The sequence below is a fragment of the Babylonia areolata genome, chromosome 26 (assembly GCF_041734735.1).
Source record: "Babylonia areolata isolate BAREFJ2019XMU chromosome 26, ASM4173473v1, whole genome shotgun sequence".
NCBI classification, from domain to species: Eukaryota; Metazoa; Mollusca; class Gastropoda; order Neogastropoda; family Buccinidae; genus Babylonia; species Babylonia areolata.
Genome location: NC_134901.1, coordinates 33315234 through 33332887, shown reverse-complemented (window position 1 = coordinate 33332887; position 17654 = coordinate 33315234). Strand labels below are relative to the sequence as shown.

General features: G+C 43.8%; 1 protein-coding gene across 1 annotated transcript in view; it reads right to left on the bottom strand.

The window, feature by feature from the left end:
• Positions 1-1701: 1701 nt before the first annotated feature.
• LOC143300446 (uncharacterized) overlaps positions 1702-17654 on the bottom strand; it is a 38555-nt gene continuing 22602 nt past the window's right edge. Inside the window, exon 4 of the mRNA XM_076614120.1 lies at positions 1702-9642. Within this exon, the coding sequence (XP_076470235.1) occupies positions 6794-9642 (2849 nt within the window). The 3' untranslated portion in view covers positions 1702-6793. The remainder of the gene's footprint in view (positions 9643-17654) is intronic.

Here is a 17654-nt window from a genome sequence, read left to right as displayed (position 1 = left end):
GATACCCTCTCTTTAAATCATATTAATCAAGTATTCTCTTTTCCAAACAGCAAGAACATACAAAGTGATTTCAGTTGGGGGTTTTTGTTTTGTTGTTGAATTGAACTTAAAAAAAGATTTCAGAATCAATGCTGTCAGATTTCAGGTCCACAAGAGGCCACTTTTGTTGGTTGTGTTTGTTTGTGTGCACACACACGCATATGTGTGTGCGTGTGCTTGTTTGTCTGTTTTTTTGTTCTTGAGTATTTGTGTATGTATGTGTAACTTTTTGTGTGTGTGTAAATGCCATGAGCTCCTTGTCTGGAAGGTGTGAGCATCATCTGCATTGTTGTTATATCATCACCTTTCTTGTTACAGGGTTTTTTGACGAACTGGAAGATCTGAAGTACACACTGCAACAGTCATCAAGGTTGAACAAGGAATATGAAAAAATGTTACGCAAACTTTGTCGGCAGTTTGGTGTTCCCTGTCCACACCCAGAGCAGTTATTGGATCCTTCATGAAATACTTGGATGGAGAGGGTTGTAATCGTGCAGGGGAAGTGTTTGCAGGTGTTTGTGAAATCTGTGTATGTTTGCTGGGGGCGGGGGTAGGTGGAGGGGGGGATGATTACATTTCTATGTAAATGTACATTTCCATGTCCATGCACATGTAGTAGTTTGTGTGTGTGTATGAGTTAGCAGTGTGTGTGTGCAAAGTCAGCAGTAAGTGCAAAAAGGAAAAAGTAAGTTAAGTAATACATACTTACAAACATTACATTTTTAGTTCGTTTCAGTTTGTTTATTGAGTGCATGGATTTGGTTTTAGCTATTTGTAATTTATGTACATTATGGAAATCTCAACCAAATAATATTTGAGAATGCTGGAGGTCTTTCAGTATAATTAGTATCCCCACCTCCTGGAAAATCAGTGCTAGAAATTTCCTCTATTGCTCTCTTTATTTCTATCTTCTTTTTTTCTTCTTCCTTCACTGTTGTCTGCTTTTTCTGCCTTCTCATCTATTCCCCTTTCTTTTTTCAACAAGCCTTGACACTTTTTTTTCTCTTTTCTGCATTCTATGATGTACTATCTGTGCTGCTTTGCTCTGGCGATTAGGTAGTGAAATTGTAAACATTGGGATCGGCACTTGCTGTCCATTCTGCAGTGTTATTTGCCAATAGAGCCTTTTCATGTATTTTTTGTTTGGCTTTGAAGTACTTTTTTTTCTCTCTCCATTTTTAGGATTTTTAAAAATCTGGGGATGATAAATTAAGCAGAAGGGCTTACTTCCTCAGCATGGCATAGTCTTATTTGCCCTGAGGAGCTAAATGGTTATGATATGTGTTGTGAACTGTGTTTTGTGGGTTTATCTTTTTTTTTCTTCTTTTTTTCTTTTTTTTTTTAAAAGATGTGACAATTTTGTGTTGACACAGATGAGCATTTGTATGGTTTGACATTCCTGATATGGCCCTGTGCAGTCAGCTGGACCATAAGCAACAATAAACAAACAATAAACAATGCCCATAGAAAAAAAACATGCATCAACAGATTGGATGACTGCAGAACACAAAGCAAATCAAAAGAAATGAATGATCACAGAGATGAGATGGAGAAAGAAGCCAAAGATGGGAGAGGAACAGATGATGGACAAATGCAATCCATGTTCAGCCACAGCTTGAGATAGGCATCAGAAACAACACAGAAATACCCAAAACAAAAAGGTGGACTTTCAATCGTTCATCTGTGATGAAAAGTCTGATTTAATGAAAACGAAGTTTTACAAATGAGTGTCATTGCATTCTAAACCATCAGTATGTTTTGTGAGACATTTTTTACATAACAGAAAGAGAAGTCAATATTTATAAACATGTAAATGGACTTCAACTCTTCAAATATTTTCCCACAAAAAATTGTTTCTGTCCAGCTTTTTCCCCTCAAGATTTTACAAAGAAGAGGGGGGAAAAGAAAGAGGAAGAGGATTTTTTTTTTTTTTTTTTAAATTTTTTTTAAGGTGATGGAAGAGGGGATTTAAAAAAGGGAAGAAACAGGCAAAAGTGGAGGCATTACAAAAACAATGATTCTGTCAAAAAGAAGTTATGAACCAAATTCAATTTTTCTGCAGTTAAAAAATATTGTGAAATATTAGCCCACGTATATGGTTCTTAACTACTTTTGGACAGCATGCAAGAAGTTGGTCTTTTCACTGGATGTCTTATATATATATATATATATATATATATATATATATATATATATATATATATATATATATATATATAATCGCATCAATATGCACATACATTGTCGAGATAAACACCCTTCCCTGACATCGAAGGTGTCCTATATGTACTATGATGAAGCAACCAAACATGCCCACCCAGTTTGATTTTGCATAAACATTATAGCCCTCAGTCATCTTAATAATAATGGATACTTATATAGCACACTATCCAGAAATCTGCTCTAGGTGCTTTACAAAAACGCTTTTGTTAACATAAAACATTACATCAATGTTACACACACACACACAATGCATAATACATTTTAACATACATGTGTATCTAACAGCTACCCTGACACATATACGCACATAGGCAGGCACAAACTTACATAAACACATGCACACACTATACACATTCATATACATGCATGTAGTTATGTACACATACGTATGTATACACACATAGTCAACCGCAGCTAACGCAAAGTGGACCTGCCACAATTGAATTTATTGCTGGGGGAAAAGGTGAGTTTTGAGACGAGATTTAAAAGATGCGAGGAAATCAGAATGACAGAGGTTATCAGGGAGCTTGTTCCACGTCTTTGGCGATTGAAAAGAAAACAATCTGTGTCCATATGTCTTACTTCTTACGTGAGGTATCCTGAGAAGTCAAGTATCAGAGGAAGAACGGAGCTGGCGAGACGGGGTATAGATACGGAGGAGTTCATCTGTGCAACAGGCTCCCATTTTAATCTAATTCCATGCTCCAAGGAACAAATGTACCAGTTTTGTGAATAGCAATTTAAACAGGACAGCACTGGATAAGTGGGCAAAAATTTGTTATTTCAATTTTCGTTATTTGCATTAAATTGCAGTCATGGCAGACAATGAATGAATGGGTTAAAAGTGCAGGAAGCACTACATGAATTGTGTTCAGAACTGGTAGTCCTGCAATCCAGTAATAAAAGGCTCTAGTGAGCACAGTGGCTGTCAATTCTTGGTGAGATGGAGCACATTGGTTACCTGCACTCTTGTCTGTTAAAGAGCAAAGATGCTGTGATTACATATTTGATAGTTCATGCTCCTAACGTACAAATGGACTGCAGGCTGTAAAACAAGACAAACATTTGATAAGAAGAGTCCAACCATTCAGACCATATGTTTGTCTTCAGGGACTGTTAATTCTCATTTCCAGTTAACACTGTCCCTAAAGACAGACCTATGGTCGTAAACATTGAATGCTTCTTATCAAAAGTGATTCTTGTTTTACAACCTAGTATTTTGTTGTCTTTTTTTATCTAGACTTTCTTCATTTCTCTTGTATATTTTTACATAGATTCAGCAGTCAGAGATTCAGTCTGACATGATATTTAGCTGTCATATCTGCTTCTATTCCATACCATAAATCAGTGATTAAAAATTTTTTTAAATCTTTGGAAATTAAAAGCTATTTATGCAGACACTTGAAAATTGCATCCTATACATAATATTACAAAACTGTATGATAAATGCTTTTAAAAACATTCAAAATAACATTTTGCACGTAATACTGCATAAATTAGTTCTTTATGTATCACATAATTTAATAACAAAAAAGCAGTTACTTACTAAAACCATTAAACCATTTACCATGGCTGACAATTACAAAAAAACAACAACAAAAAAAACAAGACGAAGACACAAAATAACTTCATTCAACATTAAAACAATGCTTAATTTGACTACTGTGTTAAAACTAATATATGTATATATATATATATAAGGCTTAAATTAATCATTACTCTATTTAATCCATCACCGTCAGATGAGAAACAGAAATAAACAAAATGGTCATACACATAAAATGTTACATGTCTGTCCAAGTGTGTATGTGTGTGTGCCTGAAATCTGATTGAATGACACAGGAAACAACTGATGAGCACCAAATGGCAGCAGCTGGCTGGCTCTACCCTGGTAGACAGCCTGTTGTGCAAAATCAAATTAACCTCTTCAGTGTCGGGTATTATTTTGGCTTGTGTGCTAACTAATGCAAGAAAGTACACATAACCCATAAAAGAAAATGAACAGACTATCATTTCATGATAGTTTGAAGCTCACTTAACACACTGGTTCGTAGTAAGTGAACCATAAATGTGAGAAAAACAAATTTCACATTCTCTTTGTTATGTAGTGTTATGTAGTATTTGTTATGTAGTGTTATAGTTGAAGGCTGCAGAAATAAACCTAGAAAATATATGAAAGCTAAAAACTAAATGTATCACCATACCGGACCTTATGTACACATAAGTCATTAAATTTAATCATACGCTCTGGTACTCAACACATTTTCAGCCTTTCATTCACTCAAGGTTTCTTGGCAACTGCTGTAGAAATGTAGTCCGCAAACTATTCCTTTAGTTTTAGTTTTTTTCTGAGAAAGAGAAATCACACAAATGCACAAGCACACACACATCCTTCACATACCACCCCTGCCTGTGCCATGTCCACTTACCTCTTGCTCACTTTCAGACAATATCAAAGAGGTAAACCGTGACCTAGCTGGAACACAGTGCAGGGGATGGGGTTGAGTACTGTTCAGAATTTGACCTGCCAGCAATAGCTGATCCGTTTTGATCAATGCCAGCATGATTAAAAAACAACACACTTCTCAAGTGATTTATGCAATACACATTATTCACAGCCTTCGTCCATCTCTCCCTCCTCTCCTGTCTTAAACAAGGAAACAGGGCTTGACAACTACCCCCACCCTCCAGCAACATCTAGCTCGACAACTACCCCCACCCTCCAGCAACATCTAGCTCTACAACTAACCCCACCCCCACCCTATGTATTTCACTTTCATTTGCATCGAGCAAGCCATCTGACAAGATTTTGTCACCATAAGCACTGACTCTTATCGACTGCACTGACTTGTAAAGCTTCTGCAACATCTTGGGTGATAAAATCACAAAGGGTGTTGTTAGCAACAAGCTGCTGTTTTAAGCCACTGGAGCCAGATTGTGCTTTGTCATCCAATGTCTTGAAATTTTCTTAAAGGGATACTGACAATATTATCATCCAGTAATGACCATACAAAGCGTGACTGGCTGTTGTCCCATGCAGATAATGAAAGTAGACATATTAAGGTTTCTGACTGGTGACTATTGGGACACATACACAACATGTAACGCTGAAATGATGTGGACATATATATGGGGCAAATAGCGAAGCATTTTTGCCGACTCACATTTTCCTCATGGGGCACTGAAGAGATTAAAATATACAACTTGTAATCAAAAATAAAAAAACACAAGCCACCTTGGAAAACAACACTGCATGATGGGGAGCCAGTGCCCACCCAAACTACTAACCATGGGAATACAGAAGCCAAAGTATAGTCACATAATAAATATGTCATTGGGCAATTTGATATAATTCTTTGGTCCTGGCTAGAAGCCGCCTCGATCTCAATCAATTTTCCCCACTTAATTCAACCCCATGTAAATGCACACTATATACCTCAACTAAATTTTTTTTTGCCCCGTAAAGTTTCCCTCATTAAATCAACACAAGTATCACTTCAGCCAGGCACAGAGTGACTGACTGCTGGCTCCCAAATTTAAAATCATAACTTCAGAATGATAAAACGCCACAATGGTGTTGGCCTAAAGAAGAGTGGTAGAGAGCAAATGCTTTAGTTGTTATGTGTTGGAGCCTCGTACTATGTCACTGAAAATGTGAATGCTACAAAAACAGGCCATATCAAAGCAAGGAAAAAACACTCCCCAATCACTTTGAAATGCAAAGCATGAAACTGGCATTTTTTGCCATTCCAACACCAATTCACAAATGTATGCACGTGGCAGCCTTTTCTTCCACGGATGGGGGAGGGGGTTACTTTCACATGAAGGGAATGTTTCCTGAACTGACAGGATGGGAATACTTTTTGTTTGTTGGCAGCCTTTTCTCTGTCCATAACTGTGTGACCAAAGCCATGCTTCAGTCAAGGAAAAGGTGAACCATGATCAGTAGCACCACTAGTACCTTTCACATTTCAAATGCTGAGAATTAGAGAAATATGTATCTGATATTTTGTTAATTTACGTAAAAAGCCAACCTAGTCCATTCACTGCATACTGTCTATGGTCCATTCATTGCAAACTGTATGAGAGAGATGTGAAACCCACATGCGAAAAGCAAAGGAATAAAAAACCAAACAAACAAAAACCCCACAAGCACTGTGCATGTAGTTAAAAACAAGTGAACCAACAAATTATGGAGGACTGATGAACCAATGTGGCAAACAGCAAGAGGTCCAAACAGCAACGATAGCAAACAAAAAAGTAAATGAAAAGAAATAGAGAAAAAACATAAATACATGTATACCCAACCACTCAATGACAGGTTAAGTAAAATCTGTATTCCGACCCAAGGTGGAATGGAGTTACCCAAAACATTCATTTCAAGCCACACGACAGCAGAAACACACCAAAAATGAGATGTAAACAGTTTCATCACTCCCACTTTTTGGGCACAACATTCCTCTAACAAGTATTTAAAACTGAGTTACAAAGACAGTGTAAACAGTGTCAGATGACTCAAACTGGAAGTTAATCAACCTGCTAGATCATTCAGTAACTGAATCAGAGCCAGCTGTGTTTGCTTCACTCTGGCTGTGGTGTCAACAATGGTAACCATGTCATCATTTTGCAGCAGCAGTGGTTTGGGGCTCCCTTTTCTATCCCTCTCCTGTTCTCTTATGTAGGATCTCCAAACAGGGTGTGACAGTGTTCCAGCTTTCCATTCCTTCAGGCTGACACTGACCTCTTTGAACACCAGCTTGAAGAGATGCTCCAAACGAAACAGGTCAGCGCTCTGAGCACTGATGACAAGGTGCTGATCACAGGTTTCCCAGTGACACAACAGTTTGTACTTGTCAATCAGTGTGTTTTGTATCCACTCCTTGCTGTCCTCTTTCTCAAACATTTGACTCAGAGCAGGACTGAGTGGAACCTTCAGCTCTCTTATGTCCTTGACAGAAGACAGCACATCACTGAAGGCTTTCTGCATGATGTCTTCTGGAGCTCTGACAATTGCTGTCATGTCTCTGTTCACACTAATCTGCACATCTGGGTATTCTGTGTTTAATTTCTTAAATGCTGCTGGGCAACTCAACACTCTTAGCTGTGCTGGGCTCAGGTTTGAAATGTTATTTTCGATTACAGGTGGAACAAGAGGGGAAGTACATGTGATGTCTGCAGATGTTAAGTCATCCTGAATGAGTTCATTCAGAAACTGTTTCAGAGCCAGCTGTGTAGCACCCACTCTGGAGGGAATATCAACAAGTATAGCACAATTACTTTCAGGCAACAGCAGAACAGGTGTTGGGCCATCTTGTCTAGATCTTTGGTGACTCTCCAAAAATGATAGGCACATGGAAGGTGTCAACGTTCTGACTTCTTGCTTGTCCAGATGCACCGTCACCTCTTTGAAAAGAGACCTAAACATCTTTTCCATGCGCTGAATATTGACTCTGTGGGCACTTATGCTGAGGTGCTGACCATGGATGTCCCAGTGACACACCAAGTCATACTTGTCAATGCAACATTTCTGGACCCATTCCCTGTTGCAAGCTTTCTCATACATCTGAACAAGTGCTGGGGTCAGAAGAACCTGAACTTCTTTGATGTGTGTTATGTAGCACAGGACGTCATGGAATGCTTCCTGCATCACATTTTCTGAGGCCCTGACCAAGGCTGCCTGTCTGTCTATGTCAGTACAAACAGTTAAGCTAGGGTACTGCCTGTGCAACTTATCAAGTGCTTTGGGATTGCTTAAAATACTCAGCTGTCCAGGTTTCAAATATGGAATGTAGTTTTCAAGAACACGGAGGGAAAAATACTTAACTTGCAGACTAGAATCTCTCTCAACCATTGGTGGGTCAGTAATGTTTGTATTTTGACCATCCAGAAACTGTCTTAGAGCCAACTGTGTAGGGCCCACTTTTTCTGGAAGATCAACAATAACAACTTTGTCATTGTCAAGCAGCAGTATGGGTGCTGGGCTTTCCCCTCTGTTCCTCTGTTTACTGTCAACAAATGACACCCACACACTTGAATTCACCACTCTCATTTCCCATCCTTCAAGCTGAACTGTGACTTCCTTAAACATGGACTGGAAGGTCTGTTCTAAATGAAAAAGATCCGAGCTCTGAGCACTGACAACAACGTGCTGATCACAGAGTTCCCAGTGACAGCCAGCTTCTTTTCTACCAACCAGCACTCTCTGAATCCATTCTTTGGTGTCTTCCTTCTCATACATCTGGACAAGTGCAGGGCTCAAGGGAATTTTTACCTCTCTGACACGTGTCACAAAGTACATAAGTTCAAGAAAGGCCTTTTTCATGGTGATTTCTGAGGCTTTAATAACTGCCACCTTTTTCTCGTGGTCAACACACACCTCCAGATCTGGATAGTCCTTGTACCATTTCTCAAGAGTTAATGGAGAGCTCAGTACTTTCAGCTGTCCTGCCTTCAGATTTGGTATGTCTCTACAAACCGGAGCATGTGAAACCTGTTTCTTCACAGAAATCCCAGCTGATGACATGACATGATTTCTGTGCTCATCCAGAAACTGTCTCAACACCAGCTGTGTCTGACTGATACTGGATGGGATGTCCACGATGGTGACAGTCTCAGTGTCAAGGAGCAATACTGGGGTTGGGCCCTCTGGTCTGTCTTTGTGCAGAACTTCCAGAAACATGGTCCATGTGCTATTCAGCAAACTCACTTCCCACTTTTCCAGACGGACATTGATCTCAACAAACATGGACCTGAACATGTGTTCCAGCAGACGGAGACTGGAACTCTGAGCACAGATGATCAAGGATTGACCTTGCAGTTCCCAGTGACACACTAGATCCAGGTGGTCTATCATGGTTCTCTTGATCCAATCCATGTGTTGTTCTTTTTCATGCATCTTGGAAAGACCTGGACTCAGAGCAAGTTTCACTTCCCCAGCAGTACTGATCAATGACTGGATGTAAGCGCAGGCTTGCTTTTCATTCTCTAATGCTTTGACATGAGCAGTCTGAATGGTCATGTCTACACAGACTCTCACACCAGGGTATGCTCTGTGTATCTTATCTAATACCTTTGGGTTGCTCAAAATCTTCACCTGACACAAATTTAAATTTGGTATACTTTGTTTTCTTGTGAAAGTCGCTGCATTAAGCTGGGAATCAGGGTTCAGGCCTTCAGTGCATTTGTCACATTCTGTTCTTTTACCCAAATCCTCTTGTTGATTGTCTGAAAAACCAGTGCTTGCAAGGTCAGCTACTGGGTTCAGTGCTTGCAATGGAACACTGCTTGTGGCAAGATGTTCATTCCCACAGCAAAGTGAACATGCATGAAGTATACTGCCCTCCAGCTTAAGCTGTGTTTTTCTGAGCACAGATTCAGCATCTGAAAACAAATGTAAGACTGTATTAAACAAAGGACTATTAAAAAATGGCAGTGAAATTATGGACAGAAAAATTTTAAGTTTGCTTTTTATCTGTTTTGAGTTTTTCCATTGAAAATAATGTTAATATTCAGCAAAGATGTTAGATTTTTTAAAAACATTATAAATACCTTTTTTCCTTTTTGAATTTATAATTCCATCTTTGGGTTACAATTTTTGTTACAGCATTACAAAAAAATAAATCAGTGGTGATTTTACACCACATTATGATTATTACACATTAATTCTCAAATAAGGTACAAACATAGATTTCTATTAACATTTATAGGTTGTCTTTAATGTACTAGTTTTTTAAATGAATACATTTGAATATAGTAAGTCATTTTAACCAGCTGAGTATAAGACATCAGCTGACGTCCTGCAAAAAGTGTTGCCACAGTGCCTTTAAGACATCCACTGATGTCAAGCGTGTATTTCAATTTTTCCTTCATCAGAGTTTGGTACAATAAACATAAAAAGACTCTGAATGGTTAGTTTAACCAGTTGAGTGCCTATGAGACGTCAGCTGACGTTCTGCAAAAAGTGTTGCCAAAGTAACTATAAGACATCCACTGACACCCTGCATGTATTTCAATTTTTCCATCACTGGAGTTTGGTACAATGAACATGAACAGGCTATGAATGTCTGGATTATAAACATACAATTCAAGTGAGCATTCATCAGGTGGAAGACCCCTTTTTTCTCAATAATAATTTGTTAACTGGACTACTTGGAGTGCATGTATGAAAAGAAAGGCATTGGACATCAAGTGATGACAGTGGTCCCAGTTAGCAGATTCACACAACTTTGCAAGCTGTGCTGATGATTTTGTATAACCATGAGAGATGGATCTGTCTTGTCTTTTGATATGTTTGAACTGAAAGGCGGTGACAACAGTGATGAAACTGATAACACAGGACTCTTTTTTCAATCCATCTATCCAATCAGACATCAGTTCTAAGGGAGTGACCATGACTGACATTGAAGGCACAGCACTTCCATGTAATTTGAGAAGAGAGGGAGGAGTGGTGTAAGGCAATACGTCGAAGGCAAGAAAGAAGGTGGGGAGGGGATGTGGCACCTACCTGTCACTCAGCTGTCTTTTCACAGTGATCAACTGCCGGGAACGGCAACAGCCAATCATACATGTTTTTCTTGAAATTCAGGTTTGACAGGCGATAGACAGGAATTACATTTTGTCGTCTTTTTTTGCTTTTTCATTCTTTTTGTAGCTTATCTGTTTTCTTACGAGTTTTCTCTTTGTAGTAGAGACAAACCAGGTGCACAGCAGACACTTTGTCGGATCAGTTACATCCAGGAGGAATGGAAAATCATCAAAGCGCTCTCTCCACTAAAGGAGGATGCTCTTAGGTGTAAGAAAAGCTTGATGGCTCACACTCTGAGAACATGATTGACTTTTTATCTTGACCAAACCCACATGTCATTGCTGGGACAGTTATTCACTTACATGACTACAAGTGTTGTGATTTTTATCATGAACTTACAAGCCATTTTCTTTTCCTTTAGAGGTATATAACAGATACTAAAAGGAAATTTTCTATTTAAAATTAAGTTTAAATAATATACTTACCATGACCCGACTAGTGCAGATTCCGGCAGGGGTCTGACATTCCTGTCCTGTGCAAACTACTATCCGCCTATGCGGAGAAACGAAAGTACTACGGCCAATAACCTCCTGGAAGTAGGTAACCTCCCCTTTGTCCCGCTAGCTAGCGCCCTCTTTTGACGGCAATATGCCATCACCAGCGCAGCGAGCAGGGAGAACAGGAAGCGGGGAGGACGGGCGGGTCTTAAATTTGGGTCACAGTAAGTATGTTATTTAAATGTAATTTTAGATAGAAAATTTCCTTTTAATTACACATGCTTAACCGTGACCCAACTAGTGCAGAACAACGTGACAAGGTGGAGGGCTCGCCTGTTCTACTGTCTGTGTGCTGCGATGGCCTGTTGTGCAACTACCACAGAAGTGATGCCTCTTGAGCCATCATCTCGCAAGCGTGTGACGTCTCTCAGGTAGAAGTCGATGAAGGTAGCAGGGTTTTTCCAGTATGCAGCATCCATGATGTCTTGCAGCTGTGTTGAGTGCGCTAAGGCAAGAGAAGAGGGCCATGCTCTGACTTCATGTGCTCTGGCTGAGGAGGCATCAAGTCTCAATCCTTCTGTTCTATTGCCAGTGCGCTGCAATGGCCTGTTGTGTGACCACTGCAGAGGCAACGCCTCTTGAGCCATCATCCCTAAAGCGATAGATGTCCCTCAAGTAGAATTCGATGAAGGTAGAGTGTACTGTGTCACCTAAGGATATTGGTGCGGGCAAAGAAGACTGAGGTCCGCAGCTGTATTGATAAATGTAGCGCAAAGAAAATCGGGTCGGTGTGTTGAATCCACACTTTACTGAGAGCCCTTCGAATTAAAGGAAGGGAAGGAAACACATACCCTATAGGGTTGTCTCACTTGAGCGCGGTTGAGCATCAATGCAAGGAGGTGCACATGTGGTTTAATCTGATGATTCCACATCGGTTGTGGGCTGATAGTGGAAGTGGTATATGTGTTTAGAAGAAACTGTGGCACAAGACAGAGGTAGGCCCCCATGTTGGGCTTGCCTTAGGTGTGACAGCCAGATCTGTAGAGCTCCTCCATGGGAGCTGACAGGCAATAGGCGCTCCCTCCCCAACCCCCCCACTTTTCTGTCATTGCCAAACAAGACAGCACTGGCATGTTGCCTATGCATAGAAGGGCAGACATTTGGCAACAACAGACTTGAGGTCCCTGGTGTCTCTGGGGCAAGGCTGTGTAATTGCCCAGGTAGGTACCATCATAAAGGGGCATGTGGAAGGCTTGGTGGCTTCTCTACCTGAGTGTGGCGTGTTGGAGCAACCTGCAGAAAGTTGTCGGCAGTCAATGGCTGGGATGGATCAGGCTGTGGGAGTGCACTTCATGTGCCCACAGGTCACTGAGTCTCATTCTGTGGTGGAATTCCAAATGGAAGAGGGTTTCCATGGGGAAAATTTTTGCTGAAGGTTCTTTAGTAGTGAGAAAGGGGACCGGATCCATGACAGGCCTCTGGCTGTGTGTGGTGCGCACTAAGTCTGGGATGGAGGAAATTGACTGTAGATGTGTTGTACTAGCCATTTACATCAAATCACTGATCTGACATGCGTTTTCAGCATGGCCAACAGTAAAGTGAGAGCTGTATTATCAGCGGTTTCTGAATTGCAAAGTGAAATCATTAGCAGCTTAGTCTTTCATGAAGGACTATGTCTCTCAGACTAGAAGTCAAAGTGCACTGGGACTTAGTGCTGTAGCCTTGAGGGCTAAGTAGCCTTTTGGATCCGTCCCTATGGTGAGTCCTAAGGCCCTCTTGACCGAGGGACTGGGGATGCAACTTGGGCAAAACACTCTCTACTATAAATTGTACAATCAGATTCCAGCCCGAATATTCAGGACAGCAGTTGCCTGCTCTGCTGATCTGATGGTCATTGTCGTACACGACTGATTATCATATACTGGTCCTAGGAGGACACCAGTCAGCATGGGTAAATCAGGAAACAGCTGCTGTGTGCTTGAGGGATGAAGGTGTCCACCATGCAGGTTATGTTGAAATGTAAGGGGGCCGGAAGGAGATGACGGGGTCTTGTGGTGCAGCCATGTGTCTGAAAGACATGGTGCTTACTTCCGAAGTGACAACAAAGTCATCCTCTGACAGGCCCTTGACTGAAGGCTGGGGCTCCATGATGGGATAGCCTGCCTAGGCTAGAAACCCCTGGAAGTGTCTCGTTGGAAAGACCGTGCTTGAGAAGGAATGCCCCTCTGTAACCACAGCAGTGGTTGTGTGTTGAGGCTGAAAGGATCAGGCAGGGAAGACCAAGTGCAGAAAGTGCTTTCGAACGCCAATTGTTTGAGACATTGATGCTGGATCTCTGTTCAAGCAAGGTGATGGGGCTAACTAATGTGCTTGAATGCAGCAACTGCCATGTCAGTATGAGTGGGCAGAAAGGTACATCCCTGTGGGTAATGAACGGTTCGTTGTGCTTTGTGAGACGTATCCGTCCTAGTCAATATGCCATTCTCCCGAGTGTAGAGGGAAAAGGAGGAGTTTGTATTATACTCCATGTTTGGTGTTAAATATACTTACCATGTCAAACTGATGCAAACTAGGCCTATTGGTTTGCTCTGCTTGGCCAAATTTCGCGCGGCTAACAGTGAAAAGATGGGCCCACCGCTCTCAGCCAATCAAACGCCTCTAAAAACTATAAGCGCTTAATCATTCCGTGGCCATGAACAAAAATGCCCCATGAGAACCACGGCGGAGACGCGGGGACGGACGGGCGGGCATTCGAGTTTGACATGGTAAGTATATTTAACACCAAACATGGAGTATAATACAAACTCCTCCTTTTGGTGTCATATACTGTACCATGTCAAACTGATGCAGAATTTAAAGCAAATGGAGGCGGGCAACGCCTACTGGTTCATATGGGGAGCCCTTGTAACTGAGACGGCAGTGTTAGCCGCGACAAAGGAAATCCCCTTGGAACCGTCAGCCCTGGTCATACGGAAATTCCTGAGGTAGAAGTTGATGAAGGGATTCTCAGACCGCCAGAAGGCTGCCTCCAAGACATGCTGCGTTGGCACTGAGTGCTGGAAAGCAGCCGAAGTAGCTATGGCCCGCACTTCGTGTGCCCTGGGATGAAGACAGCTGATATCCCTGTGTGCATGAGAGTAGGCTCTACGCATGACTTGGGAAACCTGGCGGGAAATGGTGCCTGCAGCGATGTCTTTCTTGTAATTCTCATTGAGGGAGATGAGCAGACACCTCTGAGAAGAACGCCTATGGCGAGACCTATCCCAATAATATTTGAGACACCGAACAGGACAGGTGCCTATCCTCATCATCTTGGGCAAGAATATCAGACAAATGTCTGACCCTCGGAGAGGGGGAAGGAACCTCAGGGTCTTGGTTCTTAGCCAGAAACTCTGGAAGGAAACGAATAGTGATGGAACCATTTCTGTGGAAGGCCAGATCTTGTGGCATTCCACTAAGCCCGTGCAGCTCACTTCTACGACTGCCTGTGGCCAGCCACAGAAGGAAAGTGGTCTTGAGGGTGAGGATGTCAACAGGAATAGTCCCCAATGGTAGGAAGGGCTGTTTTCGAATGAAATCCAGCACCAGGAACAAGTCCCAGAGGGGCACTCTTCTGGGGTCTCTAGCTTCCTTCAGAGGGGCACCCCTAGCCACCTCTCTGAGCAGGCAATCCACTTCAAAGGCGGAACCACCTAGCTGTTTGCATTGTGGTACAGAAGGCAGACCTGTACCCTCGCACAGAACTAGCAGACAGGATGAACCGAGGAGCAGAGAGCCAGAAAGTTGGCCAGCTGCATGCTCGTAAGGTTCGTAGGGGTAATGCCCTGAGCTGTACACCACCGCAACCATATCTTCCAGCGAAAGTCATACAAAGTCTCCATTCCCTGCCTCCTTGCTCTGGTGACTATGGAGAGGAGGTCAGAGGAGGCAGACCCCTGGGTCAGCACAGCCGACACAGAGGCCGACCGAGGGGTCGAGGACTTCAATGGTGATGCTGACAGTTCCGACCGCACAGCAGCCATGCGTGCTGGTGGAGCAGTTGAGGATTGGAATGCGGAGTGCCCGAGTGAGGCTGCCTCAGCAGATGAGATTTGGTTTCAAGTTCCAGGGGTGGGAACATGTGTCAGGGACTGAAGGTCCGGAAACCAGGTCTGGGCTGGCCATTTCGGCGCAATGAGGATCGGCTGCGGGTGTTCCAATCTGTCTTTCCGTATCACCTTGGACAGAATTGGAAAGGGAGGAAACGCGGAGGCAATCAGACTGCTCCAATCTAGAGAGAGAGCATCCACTGCCCACGCTTCTGGGTCGGCAACCGAAGACACGGAAGTGGGAAGTCTCTTGTTGAACAAGGTCCACCATCGGCCGAAACCACTGTTCCCACACCCCCTGAAGGCTGTCCTTGTCCAGGGTGCACTCTGTGCGCATGACACTCTTGGGCCTGCTAAGAGCATCTGCCAAGAAGTTGGTTTTTCCTGCTCAGTGTCTCGCTGAAAGTGCAATGCCCTTGCTGTGGCACCAAACGGAGGAGAGCCTCAGTCCGCATTGAGAGGTCTGCCGAGTGCGCTCCCCCCATTTGTTCACATAACATGCGACCGTCGTCTTGTCCGTGAACAAGCGGATGGTCTTGCCAGTGGCCTCCCCCATGAAGTGCAGGAGAGTCCTGCGAACTGCCTCCAGTTCCAGAACATTGATGTGGCATAGGCGCTCCTCCGGGGACCAAGTCCCTGCTGCATAGAGTGAGTCCATGTGGGCTCCCCAGCCCAGGGAGGAGGCGTCTGTGAAGAGTGCCACCTGAAGAGTAGGTGGGGCTAAGGGCACCCCCTGTGTCCAAAGGGGGTGATTAACCACTCTGATGTCACCTCGAGGAACCACTCGCCCAGCCATATCTGGGTATCCCATGGCTGAGTGCTCTGGGACCGGCGTAACCTCAGTATCCTCTGGAGAGGGCGCTTGAGAACCCTGTCCAGGGGAATGAGAGGTGCCGTGGACTCCATCATGCCCAAGAGGGAAGAAAGTGTCTGCGCTGTATCTTGGGAGGAGTGGCGCCAGTGGCTGAGGAGGCCTGCCAGACGGTACCAGTGATCTGGCGCCAGAGAGACTATCATAGACCGCATGTCGAATCTCATCCCTAAGAAGTCGAAGGACTGACATGGGGACAGATCGCATATCTGCTGGTCCATGAGGAAGCCCAGTTGGGAGCAAAGGTCTAGAAGTCTGGCCGTATGACTCAGGCACCGGGCCTGCGACTGGGCCAGGATAAGCAAGTCGTCCAGGTACACACAGAGACAAATGGATTCCGAGCGGACGATGGACACCAATTCCCGCACCACCTTGGTAGACAGGAAAGGGGCAAGGGACAGACCAAATGGGAGGGCCGGGAACTGGATCCCCTTGTCCCTCCACACGAACCTCAGGTACCGACGGGATGCCGAATGGATGAGTATATGAAAATAAGCATCTTCCAGATTGATAGAGGTAGGCCAATCACCTTGTTGGATGGTCTCCCGAATCTGTGCCTGTGTGTCCATCTTGAGTTTGATTTTGGGGAGGAATTTGTTGAGGGGGGACAAGTCCAAAACTGGTCTCCACCCTCCCGAGACCTTTGGAATCACCAACAACCAGCCGTAAAAACCGGGGCCCGGTCCGAGAGTTGAGATATAGCCCCATGAGGAGTGGGTGCGATATCTCTTTTTCTAGGACGTTCTCCTGCTCCGTCGAGCTGGGCACCTAAGGAGGAAGAGTGGATCTTTAGAGGGGGGAGATCCTCCACCCAAGACAGCATGTACCCCGACTCTAGCACCGACATAATCCCGTCGTTGAGTCCCAGAGCACACCACTGATGTGCATGCCGGGACAAGTTTCCTACTTGGAGGGGCTGAACGACTGGCGGTGCTGAATCGGGGCCCAGTCATTGGGGGTGCTGCCTTCTGGCCTTGGGCATGGCCGGTCGGCTTGGACAGACCTAAGGTGGTTTATTCCTCTGCCACTGATTCGGCACACGCTGCCTTGACAGGCGGCGTGGTATATGGAGGGGCCCTGGTGGCCAGTCTCTTCAATGGCATAGAACCCTGGAGCCCATGAGAGGTGTGGGCCAAATATGAGGCCACCTCCCTGTTTGTCTCTGCCCTGTGGCTGACAAAATGGAGCGGGAACTGGCCGAAGAGGGAGTGCTGCTGTGCTGGGATGGACCGCAGGGCAGCCCTCTCCTCCACAGGAATGTTAGAGAGGCTGAAAATGGCATCACGCCGCGCTAGCACAGTATTGAAGTGAAGGCTGGTAGCTGTGTCTGCAGCTGCCGTGAGACCAGATGCTACCCTATTGCCAAAAGCGTGTAACCTCTGGTCGGTGAAGAGGCCCGGCGGGACAGAGGA